Genomic DNA, 17,337 nt, shown 5'->3' with positions numbered 1-17,337 from the left:
GTCTTTATAAATTACCCAGTCTAGATATATCTTTATAGCAATGCAAGAATGGCCTAATACACATACAACACGTGTTTATTTATTAATATTGTATCATTAATGGGATTTAGAATGCAACAGACTTTTCCTTAGTTTCCATGATGTGAAGTGTGGGGATTTTTTGTTAGAAGCCCTGAGTCTTGGAGGGTCTATAAAAGTCATGGTTTTCTACAAAAAGTGAGTAGTAAATTATGTTAGGTGGAAAAGTGACATATTCTTTGAAGCCTGTGGGATTGAACATAAAGCAAAAAGCAAAAAGAAAAAAGAACACTGAGCAAATCTATGAAGAAAGTTTTCACATTTTTTAGAACTGACAAGAAGAAAATTACCACAGAAAGAAATGGTGAAAACTACCTGAGACAGCGTTTGGACCTCTGTTCAAGCCATTTTGAAAAATCTGAAATATTTGAGGCATTAGTGACACATGCAGTGAGATTTCCCTTTTGGATAGAAATATAAAGGAAAAGGGAAACCATAAAATATTTTTTCAACAAAAAGCCATTGTGCTATAGGGAAGGAACATACACTTCAGCGTTGGACATTTGGATTAGAGTCTGGCTCTACCCCTTACTAAATGAACTCTGGATAAACCATCTAATATTTCTGGACAACAGTGACCCCTGAAAATGGAAGGTAACAATATTGACTCATATTGTTAGTATGAGAATTCAGTAAGATAAATTAGGTAGTTACAGCACATGGAACCAAGGATAGAAACCATAAAGTTGTAAAATTATTATTATTCAACATTAAAATTTGATATAAACTGTAATTATTAAAACCACTCGTTTATTATAGTATATTTCATATACAATCCAGTTAGTGAATATAAATTTTTATTATATGTTAATTGAAGAATGTTGATCAATGTTATATATTTATATATTATATATTAGACATTAATATGGTGAGAAGGATGGTGACATTAGAGTTGAGCTCACTTTGGATCAGGAGTGCTGGGGTTTAAATTCTGATTCTCAATTTACTGTTAAATGTCTTCGTGGACCTGGAGAAAATCATTTGATGTTTCTGCTTGTGAAATGGGACTTGCTTCAGTAAACCAACATACTCTTCTCCAACTTGAAAGAAGCATGAGCCTGTGAGGAAGCCGCAGTAGACTATGATGAGATGGCTACGCTTGGAGTGCGGGGAGGCACCGAGGTCAAAGGATGGGCATTTGAGGCACAGAGGAACTGAGAGCACCTGGTAATGACTTCTACATGGTGGAAATGGTGGAAAAATGTCACGATAAGAGACAGAGTATCATGGTATCTCCTGTCTCACGTGTGGGGCCTGGGAATAACATTGCCATGCACCTTGTTGGCTGACGCTCTCAGACAGGTCAAGAGGTGTGTACATGGGGGCCATTCGTTCTGCAGACTGATTGTGTTGACCTCCTGTTCTGTGCCAGGCCCCAGGTTTAGCACCTGGCACAGGCTGAGCAAAAGAGATGAGGTTGAAGGAGGAATGATAAATTAATTAACCTCTTAAAGCCTTTGTGGATTTTCATCAGTCTGTACCTCTTTATTAGCAACTTAATTACACCCATCAACTTGTCTTAACTAGAAGCTCCTACTTAGCCTGACCAAAGACACTACAAGTAATAATTTCATATTAACTGTTAATAACTCTGACACTTCATTCCATGCATTTTTGAGGCCAGAAGAATTGTGGAGAAATGAGCTTAAATAAGAGTTTCTAATTTTCTGTGTAGCTCAGTTTTCTGTTCTCCCTGGAGTTTCCATTACCATACAATTATCAGAATTGGTAATCTCCTTTATGAGCAGACTTCAGTCAGTTTGGAATCTGCAGAGCCATTTGACAAATATGATTGTGTCCTGTGTTTTTAAAACAGGTAATTATTGTTTTACTAAAGCTATTATTCTTGTCTGTCTGTATTTGAAATTCCTCAGAAATTAAGACAAAATATCACAAGATTACTCAAGAATTAAAGGACCCCCAGAGTCTACTTCAAAATACATTTAGTCAATTCATTTTACCTGCGTGCATAATGAATTCTTGTTGGCTGCAGGGTCTGTTCAAATGCGTGATGGAAAAGTCAGCAAGAAGGGAGTTCTGATTTTAGTTCTGTCACTGATTCCCTGTATCTTCATATGTGTGACTTCTCATTCTCTGATCATGTTGAGCTTCAAATAGAGCCGAAAATATGAGATTTTCATGGAGTCGTTTATTTGAATGAATCTAAATCTGTTTTAAATAATTACTGGAGGTTGGATATTGAAATGCTTCATTTCCTTAGCTGTTGTAGTAGAAAAGTTAACGAAACAGAGTTTAAGCACCAAGAGAATTGCACAGGATGCTACAGCCAGAAGCCCTTGGAAGCAGGGACAGACATCAACAGGCCCGCGCTCCTTTGAATTGTCCTTTGGCAATTTCTGTAATTGCCAATAGACGATTTTTCTGTAACCTTCAGAAATATGGTTGGAAAGTTGGCCCATTATTATTAATTTTTAATTTAAATGACTGAGCAGTCATTTGCCAATGTGTTTATAGTTTATTTAGTGCTCGGAGAAAGACTCTGGCTGGCTTAGTGGGTGATAACCTCTAAGCTGTAGAAACTACACTCTTCACTCATTTTCATTTATAATGAGCCAGCTTTTATAGTTTCTGCTACTTGTGTTTTATCACTAGGGAATCTAGTTTCTCAGCTTTGTTAATACTTTTGATTTATCAGTGCATTTTAGTTTACTCCTAGTTTTCCTTTCATATTTTGAGGAAATACTTATCAGATGCTTTGTAGGCTATCTACTATCTATCATCTTTCTCTCTCTCTCTGTCTTCCTGTCAATCAATCTATTGATTGATCAATCGATCTATCATTTTTTATCTATCCGTCTATCTTCCTATCACCTTCCTATCTTTCTATCTTCCTATTGATCTACCTACCTATGTATCTATCTATGTGTCTATCATCTATCATTTTCCTATTTATATATCTATCCATCTATGTATCTATCTTCCTATCATCTTCCTATCTCTCTCTATTTACCTATATTCCTATTGGCTATCATTTTTCTATCTATATATCTATACATCTGTGTATTTATCTTACTATCATCCCTCTACTGATTTAGCAATCTATCCATCTACCTTTCTGTCTTTCTTTTGACCTATTTATCTATCAATTTATCTATGTATCTTTCTATTGTCTATCTATCTACCCACCTACCTAATCTACTGACCTATCTATCTATATCTATCTGTCATCTATCTATCTATCTATCTATCTATCTATCTATCTATCTATCTATCTATCTATCGTATTCCTGTCTTCCTCTCTATGTATGTTCTTATCTCTCTATCTAATCTATCATCTGTCATTTAGCTATCACTATATATCTTTCTTTTTATATATTTTTCTTTTTGAAATTTAATGATAGACACATTATTTGCTTATTTATGAAATGAGGATTTCCAGGTCTATTTCCTCTTTAGATGTGCCTGTGAAGGTTCTAGTCCAGGTACATCTGTTTGTTTGTTTACTTTTCCCATTAAGTAAAAAGTTAGCCTGACCCACTGGAGAAGGAAGCATGGGCAAACTCCTCCAGCCATGTTTTCCAGTGCACATGCAATACACTTGTTTTCAAAGTTTTGTTCTCTAATTTTCTCCCTTCCACATTGCTTATACCCTGGGTATAAAAGAAAAAAAAAAAGATTTTTGGTCCTTGATTCTGAAAGTAAGCCCCTAATTTGTCTTTAATACCTACTTTATTGAGATTTTAAGTTGGAATTTGCTTAACCTCATGCTGGTTATTTCTAAATAATCAGAATCACATTTTCGGAAAGAACCAATAAAGCATTTCTTGCAAAACCGTGTAAGGATTTGTAATGGCCAACTGTGAGAAAATGCAGGGGTTGTTTTTATTCTCAGCAGCTAGTTTGTTTACTGTAGTCACCATTCTTATCAATCTTCCAATCACATGTTTGGAAACAATCATATGTTTGTTTCTTCTTTATTTTCTGTGTTTACTATTCTTATTAATTGTATTAATCCATTCTCACACTGCTAGAAATAACTACCTGAGACTGGGTAATTTATGAAGAAAAGAGGCCTAATTGACGCACAGTTCTGTAGGCTGTACAGGAAGCATGGCTGGGAGGCCTCAGGAAACTTACAATCATGGCAGAAAGTGAAGGGGAAGCAAGTCCCTTCTTCACGTGGCAGCAGGAGAGAGAGAGCTGGGGGAAAATACCACAGGCTTTCAAACCATCAGATCTCCTGAGAACTCATTCACTATCATGAGAACAGCCGCCTTCATGATCCAATCACCTCCCACCAGGCCTCTCCAATTCAACATGAGATTTGGGCAGGTACACAAATAGAAATCATGTCATTAATATGTAGCCAAACCTCAGATAGCAGTGTTTTGAGAATGTATCAGGCCTTCAAAGTTCATTTTGTTGAAAATGTATTCTGTAACCTGTGTCCTCTAAGAGGCAGCTTGAGCTGTGCTTGCTGCTTCATTTCTTCACCTATAAATGAAAGAGGATGAAAATTGAGAAGTGTTGATTGACTATTGTGCAGAAAGACTTAATGTTCCCTATCTAACTTTATCCTAATGACCTTGCATCTGTGGCATATAGTTATTACTTTTCATTTTTAAGTGTACAGTTCAGTGGTGTTAAGTACATTAACAAGGTTGTATAATCATCACCACTGTCCATCTCTGAGACTATTCTAACTTGCAAAACTGAAACTCTGTACATGTTAAACAAGTCCCCATTCCTCCTCCTCCAGCCCCTGCAAGCCATCGTTTTACTTTGTCTCTCTGAATTCAACTGCTCTAGGCACTTCACATAAGTAGAATCATGTAGTATTTGTCTTTTTATGACTTCGCTTCGCATAGTGTCTTCAAGATCATCATGTTGTAGCATGTGGTGTGTCAGAATTCCCTTCCTTTTTAAGACTGAGTAATAACCCGCTGTATGTAGAGGCTGCATTTTGTTTATCTGTTCATCTCTTGGCAGTCACTTGGGTTGTTTCCCTAGTTTAGCTATTGTGAATAATGCTCCTAGGGACTTAAGTGTACAAGTTTTTCATTCTTTTGGGTATTTAGCCAGAAGTGCAATTTCTGCATCATATGGTAATTCAATTTTTAATTTTTTGAGGAAAAACCATAGGTCATCAACAGCGGCTGTATCGTTTTACAGTCCTATTAACAATATGCAAGGATTTCAATTTTATCACATCTTTGTCAACGCTCATTATTTCCTAGTTTTTGCTATCGTTTTTATTCTCATTTTGCAGATGGTAAAACTAAAGCTGAAATAGGTTAAGTCACTTGTTCATTATCAGAAACAACATGTGCTCCTGGGCTTGACTAGTTTAACAGAGCATGCTCAATAAGCCCACTTAGCAGGAAGGATGAGGATAGGCTCCAAAATGCAGATTCCCATGGAAATCAGCCACAAAGAACGTGCATAAAATCCTTCTGTAAGTTCTTAGGATATGAGATTGATTAAATGCTCGGTGAGCCTAGGACTCTTGGGTTCCATAGGACAGTGGCGGTTAGTATCCGAATTAGAGTTTTATATGACCCACAGCTGTGTCACTTTATGTTCCTCCAGCTTTTTTTCTCTAGGAATTTGCTTTTTATTGAATAAAACTTTGTTTATATTTCTAAAAAAAAGACTATTTAAAAATGTTTGTACCTCTGTCTTTTGAACAACACTCTGAAAGTAGATGGGTAAAAGTCAGTTGCTTATACAGCTTTGGCTGAGCAGCCAATTCACCCCTGAGTAAACGTTCTAGAGGCTTTATTTGCCAAACCAGAGCCTTTCACTATAATAATTAGCTGTTTATTTGCCAACCCTATTCTGCTACTTCTTTTTCATAGTGTTTTTGTCTGTTTCAAATTCATAAATGCTTTTTTTTCTTTCTTGGGTTATGATGTGCTAGATATTTTCAAGAGATTTAGAACATCTAAAGATACTTCTTGCTCAATCCTATTATCCTCAATTTTCCATTTCAGAGCTGGTGGGATTTTTTTTTTATGTGTTTTGTTTTGTTGTTGGTTGTTGTTTTTAAGTTTACTTTAGTGTCTGCAAAAGCCAAGTCATTAGTTCCCTCTATGGACATTCATTTTCAGACACACTTTTCTTTATCCTTTCAAACAAATGGAAGAATACTTCTGTCGCTGGTATTTGCTCCTTGGAAACACCAGACATCGCACCATCGACACATAGTGAAGAAAAGCAGTGTGACCAGTTATATCTCCATGAGTGGAGAGGTGGCTCTGTGCTTCACCTCCTTTCTTGCTGTTATTTTCTATCTCAGCCTTCAGCGTGCTATTAATGGTATATTGGATGTTGGCTACACGTCATGTAAGATGTTGCTTGGTGCCTAATTATTCTAAGAAAATATTCTGGAAATCAAAGATAAGGGAGGAAAACAGAAAACAAAGAAAAAAGAAAGGACCCAGAAATATTCCCATTAATACTCAAATTCAGTGTGGTCTTTGCATTATCAGAATCATATTTGAAAAAGTATTTCTAACTGATTGATGGATGGATTGAGTGTTGATAGTTGGACACTGAAAATAATGATAAATATGCATATGGTGAAATATGTCAGGTGTAGCCCAGAGACAGCACAGAGGAGTAACTGAAAGGCAGGCTTTGGCATCGGCTACTCTGAGATCTGACCCCTGACAGAGCCATTTACTGGTCATCAGAATTTGGGTGATTTGCATAATGTTCTAATGTCCATTTTTCTTACAAGTAATAAATAAAAAACAGAATCTACCTCATAGGGTGTTATCACGATTAAATGAGGTAATGCAATTAGAAAAACTTTTCACTATGACAGGGAATTTGTATTTGATCAATGATGTCAGATATTGTATTGATAAAGGCGATAATGTTGAAGCAGAGATTTCTCTGTAACTGTGTCCATTTGTACCTACTGTGTATATGACTTTCTGAGTATTGGGGTCAGTGCTTTATTGTATGTGTATCCGTACTAGTTAGTGTAAGCTCAAGATGCTATATGATTGAGGAGACACTGTCAACCCCTGGCCAACTGTGGATTAGGCTTCACATCTCCCAGTGTTTGCTTGAGTGCATCCTAAATTCTATTGACAGAGGCATAAGGGGATATCCAGGGTTCAGAGAAAACATTTGATGGTGAATGTCCTGAACATTATGATGAAAAGTAAAAATAATCTTTCGTGTTTATTTAGTTTTTAGTTTACCTTCATTTAAAAACCTGAGGAAGGCTTTCTTTTCAATTATATCTGAAGGAAAATTATTATTTCTCATGACAAAATAACAAATCTGACGATTTGCTATGGGCCTAACAGGGTCCAGATGTTTTGCTTTGTAAACTGTACATCTGCTGAAGAACCCCTGCTGAGGAGGTATGGCGATTTGTGTTTTACAGGTGCGGAAGCAAAGGCTTGGATACTTTATGTACCTTGTCCAAGTCATAAACAAACAGACAAATACCAAACTCAGACTTTGCTATATCTAAATCTATGTTCTTTCAGGCATCCTATTCTGTTTCTATAACATATTATAGACATTAGTATAAAATAACTATTCACATCTTTAGTTCCTACACATATATGTGCATATGTGGTCATGGTTTCACACCATTGTTCACATTCAGGTGACAAACAGGAAGCTGAAATTGACAGACGCTTCACAGGATACACAGATTTTCTTTGTGTTCTGAAAATATGTCACGAAAACTCATGATGCTCAAATGGTGCTAAAATAATTTCTTAGACGTATTGCTTGAAAGGAAAGTTAATAAAGCGATCATAACCTTCAATCTTTTCTTCTTGCTATAATTACATGATGTTCCATTTTTCAATACATTGAAAATGGTGATGACATTTTACTTACAAAGTATCGGCAATACTGATATGTTATGGTACATGGCACAGAAATTTTTGAAACATATTTTATCCCCCATTAACTATTACTTTAAAACATGAATTTTTTGATGGGAGTATCTTAGTCCGTTTTGTGTTACTGTAACAGAATACCACAGACTGGGTAATTCATAAGGAACACAAATGTATTTCTCACTGTCTGGAGGCTGGGAAGTCCGAGATCAAGGCACCAGCAGGTTTGGCTGTCTGGGAAAGGCTGCACCCTCTGGAGAGAGGAATGCCGTGTCATCACATGGCAGAAGGCAGAAGGACAAAGTGGCATGACTCTGCTCCATAAAGCCCTTTAACAGGGACACCTAATCCCGTTCACAAGGAAAGAGCTCTCATGACCTGATCACTTTTTAAATGCCCCATCTCTTAATACTATCATATTGAAAACTGAATTTTGGAGGAGATGCATTCAAACCATAGTGGGGCATATCACCTGTATCAAATTTGAAATACCTGATTGTTTCCATAGAACAAGTTGATGGAGAATGTGAAGCGCGAATTTAACTCTCTGAAATCAAATTTCAAGTGCTTGTAAAACAACTTGCAGCAGTCATGCCTGTGAGCAAGTCTAACTTCTTAGCCAAGGACGTGGTCTGTTCTAATAGTAATTTTTTATTATTTAAAAGTTGTTAATAGACAGTGGCTCGTGCCTATAAACCCAGCACTTTGGGAGCCCTAGGCGGGTGGATCACTTGAGTTCAGGAGTTCAAGACCAGCCTGGCCAACATGGTGAAACCACGTCTCTACTAAAAACACAAAAATTAGCTGGGTGCGGTGGTGGGTGCCTGTTATCCCAGCTACTCAGGAGGCTGAGGCAGGAGAATCTCTTGAACTCGGGAGGCGGAGGTTACAGTGAGCTGAGATCACACCACTGTACTCCAGCCTGGGCGACAGAATGAGACTCTGTCTCAAAAAAAAAAAAAAGTTGTTAGTAATTTTTAGGACAGTCTCAATGTATAGTCTTAGCTATGTAATCACAATTTGAATAAGGCATAGAAAGAGCCAGAAGGTACTTTATTCAAGGTTGCAGTAAATGTTAGAAATACTTCATGGTCTTCACTTGCTGCCTGCCCTTCCTTCTCAGTTCCAGACCTGATACCAACTGCCTAATTGCAATACCCACTGTGCCTCACGATCCCACTGCTAAGATGAGACTCTTTTCTCCCCTGAATCTCCTTGCCCTGAAGTGAATCCCATTTGAGAAATTAGCATCTCAGTCTATCCAACTGCTTGAATCACTTCTCTCTCTTGCTTGCACATAAAGTCCTTCCTGTGACTCCCACACCCTGTTGGTTCCAGCTACTCAGTGGGTCCAAGTCCATCCACATATTTCCCCTCCCCCAGTCCACTCTCTCTCATGGGCTGCCCTACTGGGCTTCCTACATCGGCCGCACTCAGGACCCTCTCTCAGTTCATCTCCTGATGGCAGCCAGAGGGTTTTATCAGGTCACAAATGAGTTGGTGTCACTGCCCATCTTCAAACTCTGAAGGGTGTCCTGATGTGCTTCCTGTAAGCTGCACGCCTGTCACCTGGGCCCTGAGTCCTGTGTCCCCTCCTCTCCTCCCCAGCTTATCCCACAGCCTTTTCCCTTCACAGCGGCTCACGAATACAGCCCATGTGACCATCATTTCCTGAAAACTGGTAACTGAGAGGCTGTCCTGAGGATGTTGCTTAAAAAGCATGAGTTGTTGCAGAGAGAAAATTGTGCACGGAAGGGAGTGCAAGGGTCACCTTCTAAAGACAGAAGCCCTCTGTTTTTCGTAAACGTTTATCCTGGTTTTTAAGGGCACGTTTTTTGTTTTGTTTTGTTTCATTTTTTGCGAAAATAACCATTAGGATGATGATGTTTTTATGAAATTCAATTATTACTTGAAAAATTATACATGATACTCATAGGTATTTACCAAGTGTGTGCGTGTTTGCATGTAAAATGAGTCAATCTTTTCAACATTTCTTACCATATAATCATTATGTGGCTCATATTTGTGGAACTTTCTGTGTAGTCACTTGTTCTTCACTTGAAGCAACTGTGGGTTGCCTGCTGATTGTGTTACTTTTAATATTTTTCCTTATTTTTTTTAGTTCCTAACAAGCTATTATTATTATTAGTTGTGCTAAAATATGCTTTGATGGGATGGGGAGACCTTCATTTTGCACTTGCAGCGGCTCCCATGGTCTCATCCAATAGTGCGGAGACACATGCGGGGAACAGAATTCTCACTTTAGGACAGGGTTAGCTGAAAAAAACAAAAAATCACCAACACATCCTCCTTTCCCCAAACATTTCAACGTGCAACATCACTCCTTCCTTTTAAAGAGAGGGCTGGCTGATGAGCAAAGTGCGTTCAGAGAAGCAGCAAGGGGTAGTAAACCCTTCAGAATGGAGCAGGAGGTAGGAGGTCCCTGAAGGGTACTTGAGGCATTTGTGTGGATCCTGCTAGGACACGGGCCACTCAGCAGGGGAATTCTATGGCAGGTGTCTGTAAACTGTGTGTGGGAAAAGGCTTAGCAGCCTCCCTAGGGCATTTAGGATAGTCTAAATCCTTGCTCCTCCGAGACAACGCAGCCTGTTAGAAAAGTAGCCTCAAATCCTCCCCTCCCCCAGATCTACTCAATCAGGATACATGTGCCATCAGCATGGCCTGGGGGTAAGGAGCACATTAATGTTTGAGAAGTTATGACACAAACATTCTTTCTAGAGGCCTGTTATTTATTGCATGGTAAATCTACAACTATGTCTTTATTTTTTCCTGTCTTAGCACCTTGTATGTTGCAATAATTTGTCAGCAATTAGCTTCAAAAAGGATCATGTTTATTGAAAAATTAACTAGTGATTTTTTTCATATATCAAGAAAGTTGGTAATGCAAGTTGTAATGATTGCAAAATATTTGAATATGTTTTTTCATATATCAAGAAAGTTGGTAATGCAAGTTGTAATGATTGCAAAATATTTGAATATGTTGACTGTCTACCCACAAATAGGGGTCTAATATTCTGGTTTCATGGGCCTCAGAATTTACAGATCCATTGGGCAGCATTGATATTTATTTTTAAAGTACTAGCAATTTTAAGAAGACAGTGCACAAGGTAATTTAATACAGACAATTGCAGAAAGTGCAGTTATATATTACTTTGTGAAGCAGTACTTTTATTTAAATAAATACTTGCTAAATTACAAATATTTGCACACATTAGCACTACCAATCAGATGAGAATAGGATGCAATGGTTGAAGCCAATTTTCTACTCTAGAGTAGGCTTGAATAGGTGCAGAATAAGAAGAATATTTGAGGTAGACAGGAAGAACCCAGAGAAAACTAAGGCAAGAAAATGAGAATAAGCTGGCTGGGCAGCGTGGATACTTGGCGAGGGTCTGCTGGCCAGACAGTGGGAAGTTACGGAGAGTAGAGGAAAGTTTTGGTGAGCTTTGAAGACAAAACATGTAGTTTGTGTTCAGCGTTGTGGGAAATAGGGAACCACTATACATTTTTAAAATGCAAATGAAATTATGAAAACTTCAGTGAAGACTAATCTGATAGATTTAAAATTGAAAACATATAATTACAATAGTCCAGGCATCTTTAGTAATGTGATGAGAAATTCTACCTGAATTCAGCAGACCTGGTTTGAGGCCTCAGCCTTTTAATGACTATTAAACTTGGGGAAAATGATATAAAAAATGTTAGCATTTGTAACTTTACCTGTAAGAAAGTAGAATAAGTTTTGTGTCTAATAGGCTTGTAGTGAAAAATAAGTAAAAAAGCATGATGTGAAAACACTATGTAAACTGTAAAATCATGTATAAAATAAGATATAATTACACATATGTACTTATATGTTTCCTCAGACATATAGACAGAAGTGTGTATACATATATATACACATATACACATACACACACACATACTGCAAACACACATATGGTTGATGATTCCCTTAAGTTAGTGTTTCCTAAGGTGTTTTAATGACCCTGATTTTGAATTTAATTATTTTATTATAATCTTACTAAATTATACAAACATAAAGCTATGCATACATATTTGTATTTACAAGTTAAATGCATATTTAACTCATACAATTCAAGTTGAGGAAAATAACTATTAGGATGATGATGTTTTTATGAAATTCAATTATTACTTGAAAAATTATACATGATACTCATAGGTATTTACCAAGTGTGTGTGTGTGTGCATGTAAAATGAGTCAATCTTTTCAACATTTCTTACCATATAATCATGATATGGCTCATATTTGTGGAACTTTCTGTATAGTCACTTGTTCTTCACTTGAAGCAAGCCCATGATTTCTTCATTATCTGCCTCTGATATTTTTCTCTTTAGGCTGCAAAAATTAACTGTTATTTCTTGGCACAACATGATTATAAACACAAAAGCAAATGGCAGGCACTGATATTATATGGTAGAACCCATGTAGATAGTAATCTAGAATATTCTTATATTATAATTTTGATTAACATTTATATATATTTATAGTTATATATACATATATAATTTTAATAAAAAAAATTCATATATGCTTACTTTGGAAATACTTAAAAATCCTCAGAAATCCTCAGGCTGGCCAGGCACGGTGGCTCATGCCTATAATCCCAGCACTTTGGGAGGCTGAGGCAGGAAGATGGCTTGAGCCCAGGAGTTCAAGACAAGCCTGGGTAACATAGTGAGACTCAGTCTCTCCAAAAAATAGCCAGGCATGGTGGTCTGGGCCTGTAGTCCCCAGCTACTGGGGAGGCTGAGGTAAGGGGATGGGTTGAGCTCAGGAGGTTGAGGCTGCAGTGAACCCGGATTGTGCCACTGCACTCCAGCCTGGGTGACAGCGAGACCTTGTCTCAAAAAGAAAAAAACAGAGAAACATTTTAAGCCTGCAGAAAGAAAAATAACCACTGTTTGAAGGATCTTAAATATGCAAAGAATAAATCCCATGTGGGGTTCGTGGTATTAAAGGTTCAGACAACACTGGACACTGAACATCTCTTCTACTTATTTCTTTGAAACCAAACTGTTACACCTCTCATGAGATAGGAAAGTGAGGTAAGCCATCTTACTACCTACCAACTTACTCTTTGCTCTCTTTAATAAATAGATGACAGAGAGTTGATCCTTGCAACTAACATTTTTATTTGCAAATAAGTAAAAATTTTACGTGTGTATGTGTAATACAACACATATCCTGCATATAATGTAATAAGTATTCGACTTTCTGCATATGATAATAATTTGTCATGGATTGAATGCCTATGTCGTGTGGACAGAGGGCTCGCGTTTTGTAAGGATGATTTCATTGAACCCTCATGATTACTTTTTGACATAGGTCTTGATAACCTGAGCTTAAGAAGACAGCGTTCATTAAGTAATTTGGCTGAAGCCACACTGCTATTGAGAGGCGCAACAAGAACTGACTCAGACGTCTGAGTTTGAGGCCTGTGCTGATAAACAAAAGATAACTTTACAGGATCAATAAATGATTATTTGCCTAAACTTCTGGGACGTATAATAATACCTTAGTACAATTAAAGAAAAAACAACTGGGAAATTTTACTCTCTTTGGATATACCAAATGTAAGGAAATTCTCCAAAGTGTGAAAGTGTCTTACACTGCCAATGCTAATTAGTATTTTTAAAAACAAGTGATCTATGGATGCCTGTCATATAGCAATCATGCAAAACTGGGGGAATAAATGAGAGATGAATGAATACTAGACTTTAGCAGGAAACCGTCTTCATCCCATGAGCCTAATTTTAGTCCATAAGGATTAGGCCGCGTCTTCATTAAATCAGAAGTGTTATAATTCCACTTTTGACCAATTGCCAACCGTTATTTTAAATCTACCAAATAGCCTTTTGTTAAGACACTTAAGGGGCTAAACACTGTGGTTCAAAACCATAAAAAGATTCCTGGCTGTTGATCAGGCAACGTAAAATGGGTTGTCTTGAGACCTGGACAAGCAGGATTCACGTCTCAAAGAAGCGTCCAGATGTAACAAGGGGCTATAAAGATTTTCTGCTTTGGTCTCCTGAGCATGAATCATTTTATGATGGGGCTTCATCTGCGTTTGTAGAATGTCATCTTTCCCATTTAACCTGACAGAAAATGTCGTTTCATTCCGTGCTCAGCCCGAATGAAAATTTTAGGGAAGCTGAACACTGAGCACATTCCAGCCAGCGAGTGGGAGAGAAATTGAGGCTTGCGATCAGGAACAAATGATTATCGGAGTGAAGTCTGAGAGAAAATGACAAGGAAGCCAGATACTGGAACATCGTGAGATACACACAGAAAAGAAAGGGGTCTATGGCATTTACTGCATGCAGGAAATTAAGATGAACATTTTCCAGATACCAGCAGTCTTCCTATGGATCTGTTGCTTCCACAGAGCCAAAGATGATTACTTATTATTTTAAATGCTTTGCCCCAAATGATGCCTATATGTCTATGGTTTTTCGTTTTCCTTCTACTGCAAATGGATTATTGTAGTATTCCATACACACACATGTACACAGACACGTGTACACACACACACGTACACACACACATGCATGTACACACACATGTACACACACACACACGCACATGTGTTTTGTTTGTTTTTGAGACAGGGCCTTGCTCTGTCACCCAGTCTGGAGGCACAATTTCAGCTCACTGCAACCTCTGCCTCCTGGGCTTAAGTGATCCATCCCCCTCAGCCTCCCGAGTAGCTGTGAGAGCAGGTGTGTGCCACCACACCTGCCTAATTTTTGTATTTTTGGTACAGAGTTTCACCATGTTGCCCAGGCTAGTGTAGAACTCCTAGACTCAAGCAATCCTCCCACCTCAGCCTCCTAAAGTGCTGGGATTACAGGCGTGAGCCACTGTGCCCGGCCCACATGTATTTTTGATGGTTGCAATACCTGATCATCCATTTAAACAAGAGACATTTTAGACCTTGAAATTTCTACGAGTTTGGATTTATTGGGGGATATATTTTCTTTTACTTCTCTGGCAATTTCCCATTGTATTTATTTAATATATTGATAAAGAAGAAAGAACCAAAACAGCGAACCAAGGAACTCCAACAATACCAGAGATAACCTGTGCTTTTGCAGAAGAGAAAATAGTCTCGGTTGGGAGTCATAAGATTTACTCTCTGGCCGGAGGTTTTACTAGGCCATTGTGTCACCTTAGGTTAGTCGTTTTCTTTATATGTAGAATTAGGTGTTTATATAAATTCCTTCATCCAGCCCTTCCAGTTCTATCCTGTTACACAGATACTCTCATTAGAATCTACATGGGAAAAAGTTTGAACTGTCTACATTTAAATCCATGGTGTGAACAATATCTTTAATACTGATTGAGTAAAAGAAGGCTCTTTATTTAGTTACCATAGAACTTTTCTTTTACGGGTGCTCCTGAAGTGGGTACATGATCGTTGAAATGTCATCCTCTACCTGCCTGACTGTTGGTTTCATGACTGTCACGTGTAGTCATTTGAGAATTTTTCCTTGTCTCATAGTAGATACATCTGGATCAGACGTAGTAAATTTAAGAAGAAAGGGTTTACATGGAATTCTCCCCAAATCTTGTTCTTTAAAAAGCCTCTTCTGCACACATGCCTCTTTCTTGCATGGTGTTTCCCGTGAAAGCAGTCTACATCTCCGCTAGACGCTGCCATCTGCCCTGGGAATCTTCCCTGAGTGCCTCCTCTATCCATTCCTTATGTCCTGTTTTCTTGTAACAGAACTTCCTGGGACTTAAAGGAAAATGAGTTGGGGAAGGGGAGAGGAGCAATAAAAGGGGAAGAGTTTTGAGAGCTGCGGCGGCTGATTCTTAGGAATTTCGACACCAAAGAGTCAACACTGCAATAAGCGTTGTGATGATAAAGAGGCTACTTCATCCCTTCCCCTTTCTTTCCAATATGAGATGAAGATGAGTGTGTGATGCCCGTGCTCCCCTGGCCACACCCTCTGATAAAATACGTCAGACTGCGGTTAAGCTACATGAGAGTGGTCAGCCTTATCTTCCAGAAAATTAATTCTGACCCATTTTCCATTGTTTTCTCATTAACCTTTAACATCCTTCACATTTTGAAAATGTGTATGCTTATCCCATGCCCTAGAAATATAATTCACGCCAGGCACTGTGGCTCCTGACTGTAATCCCAGCACTTTGAGAAGCCAAGGCGGGCGGATCACTTGAGTTTGGGAGTTGGCGACCAGCCTGGCCAACATAGTGAAACCCTGTCTCTACTAAAAATACAAAAATAGCCGGCATGGTGGCATGCGCCTGTAATCTCAGCTGCTCGGGATGCTGAGGCAGGAGAATCGCTTGAACCCGAGAGGCGGAGGTTGCAGTGAGCCGAGATTGAGTCATTGCACTCCAGCCTGGGTGACAGAGCGAGACTCCATCTCCCAAAAAAAGAGAGTTATAATTCACAATTTCTATATGTATTTAAAATGAAAACTAGATAAACAGAATTAATCATCATAATAGCAACTAGAAAATAATTTCTGTAAGAATAAGCCTGCATTTGTTTCATTTCTTTTCAGCTGTATCCTGTGGAATCCCAGAATCCCCAGGAAATGGTTCGTTTACCGGGAACGAGTTCACTTTGGACAGTAAAGTGGTCTATGAATGTCACGAGGGCTTCAAGCTTGAACCCAGCCAGCAAGCAACGGCCGTGTGTCAAGAAGATGGGCTGTGGAGTAACAAGGGGAAGCTGCCCACTTGTAAGCGTAAGTGTTCTGAGGATATCTGCCCATCTGTGTGGTTTAGGTGGGAACTGAATCCTTTGGGGAGAAGTCCAGGTTCCCACATTCAGAGGTCCTCTCCCACACCTTTGAGGATTTGGTCTCTTTCATCATAGTGATATTAAAACCAGTGTATTTCATATAAAATATTTCAGCCATTTAGAATGAGCTATGCACTATTGAAGTTAGGTGAATGCTAAATATAAACAGTGTAGACACGATGCAATTTGCACATCATATCCTATTCTATGCTGCCATTTTCAATTTGGGGGGATGAAATCTGAGGAAATTGAGACATTAAGCCCTGCAATAACACTTTACACAAGATGTTAAAACATAATTTAACACAATCTCTCCTATTTATCTTCCATCTAATTTTAAGTTCTTTGAAGTCAAAAGCAGTGCCTAATTTATTTGTGTATCACCTAATTTATTTGTGTATCATTGTGTATCTACATAACACATTGATGCTCAGTAAATAAAGCATTAATTTAATTTGTGAAGTGGGGTAAGTTTTCCAGAAAGCTATTTACAGTCTATAGTAATAATCTTAAAAGAGTAACAAATTGGGGTACTTTCTGAAACTCTAGTCTTACAGAATAATAGTCTATAATGCAAAGCCCACCAGAAGAAAAATTCCACTCAC

At 38.1% G+C, this 17,337-nt stretch overlaps 1 protein-coding gene across 2 annotated transcripts in view; it reads left to right on the top strand.

Annotated features, from left to right (window-relative positions):
* Positions 1 to 17,337, top strand: part of CSMD1 (CUB and Sushi multiple domains 1) — a 2,045,798-nt gene that overhangs the window by 1,920,215 nt on the left and 108,246 nt on the right. For both annotated transcript variants that reach the window (XM_005562521.5, XM_065518732.2), the window contains exon 50: positions 16,491 to 16,676. In XM_005562521.5, the coding sequence (XP_005562578.3) occupies positions 16,491 to 16,676 (186 nt within the window). The remainder of the gene's footprint in view (positions 1 to 16,490; positions 16,677 to 17,337) is intronic.

The sequence above is a fragment of the Macaca fascicularis genome, chromosome 8 (genome assembly GCF_037993035.2).
Source record: "Macaca fascicularis isolate 582-1 chromosome 8, T2T-MFA8v1.1".
In the NCBI taxonomy this organism is placed as follows: domain Eukaryota; kingdom Metazoa; phylum Chordata; class Mammalia; order Primates; family Cercopithecidae; genus Macaca; species Macaca fascicularis.
The sequence above is the reverse complement of the archived record's forward strand: the minus strand, read 5'-3'. Positions and strand labels throughout refer to the sequence as shown.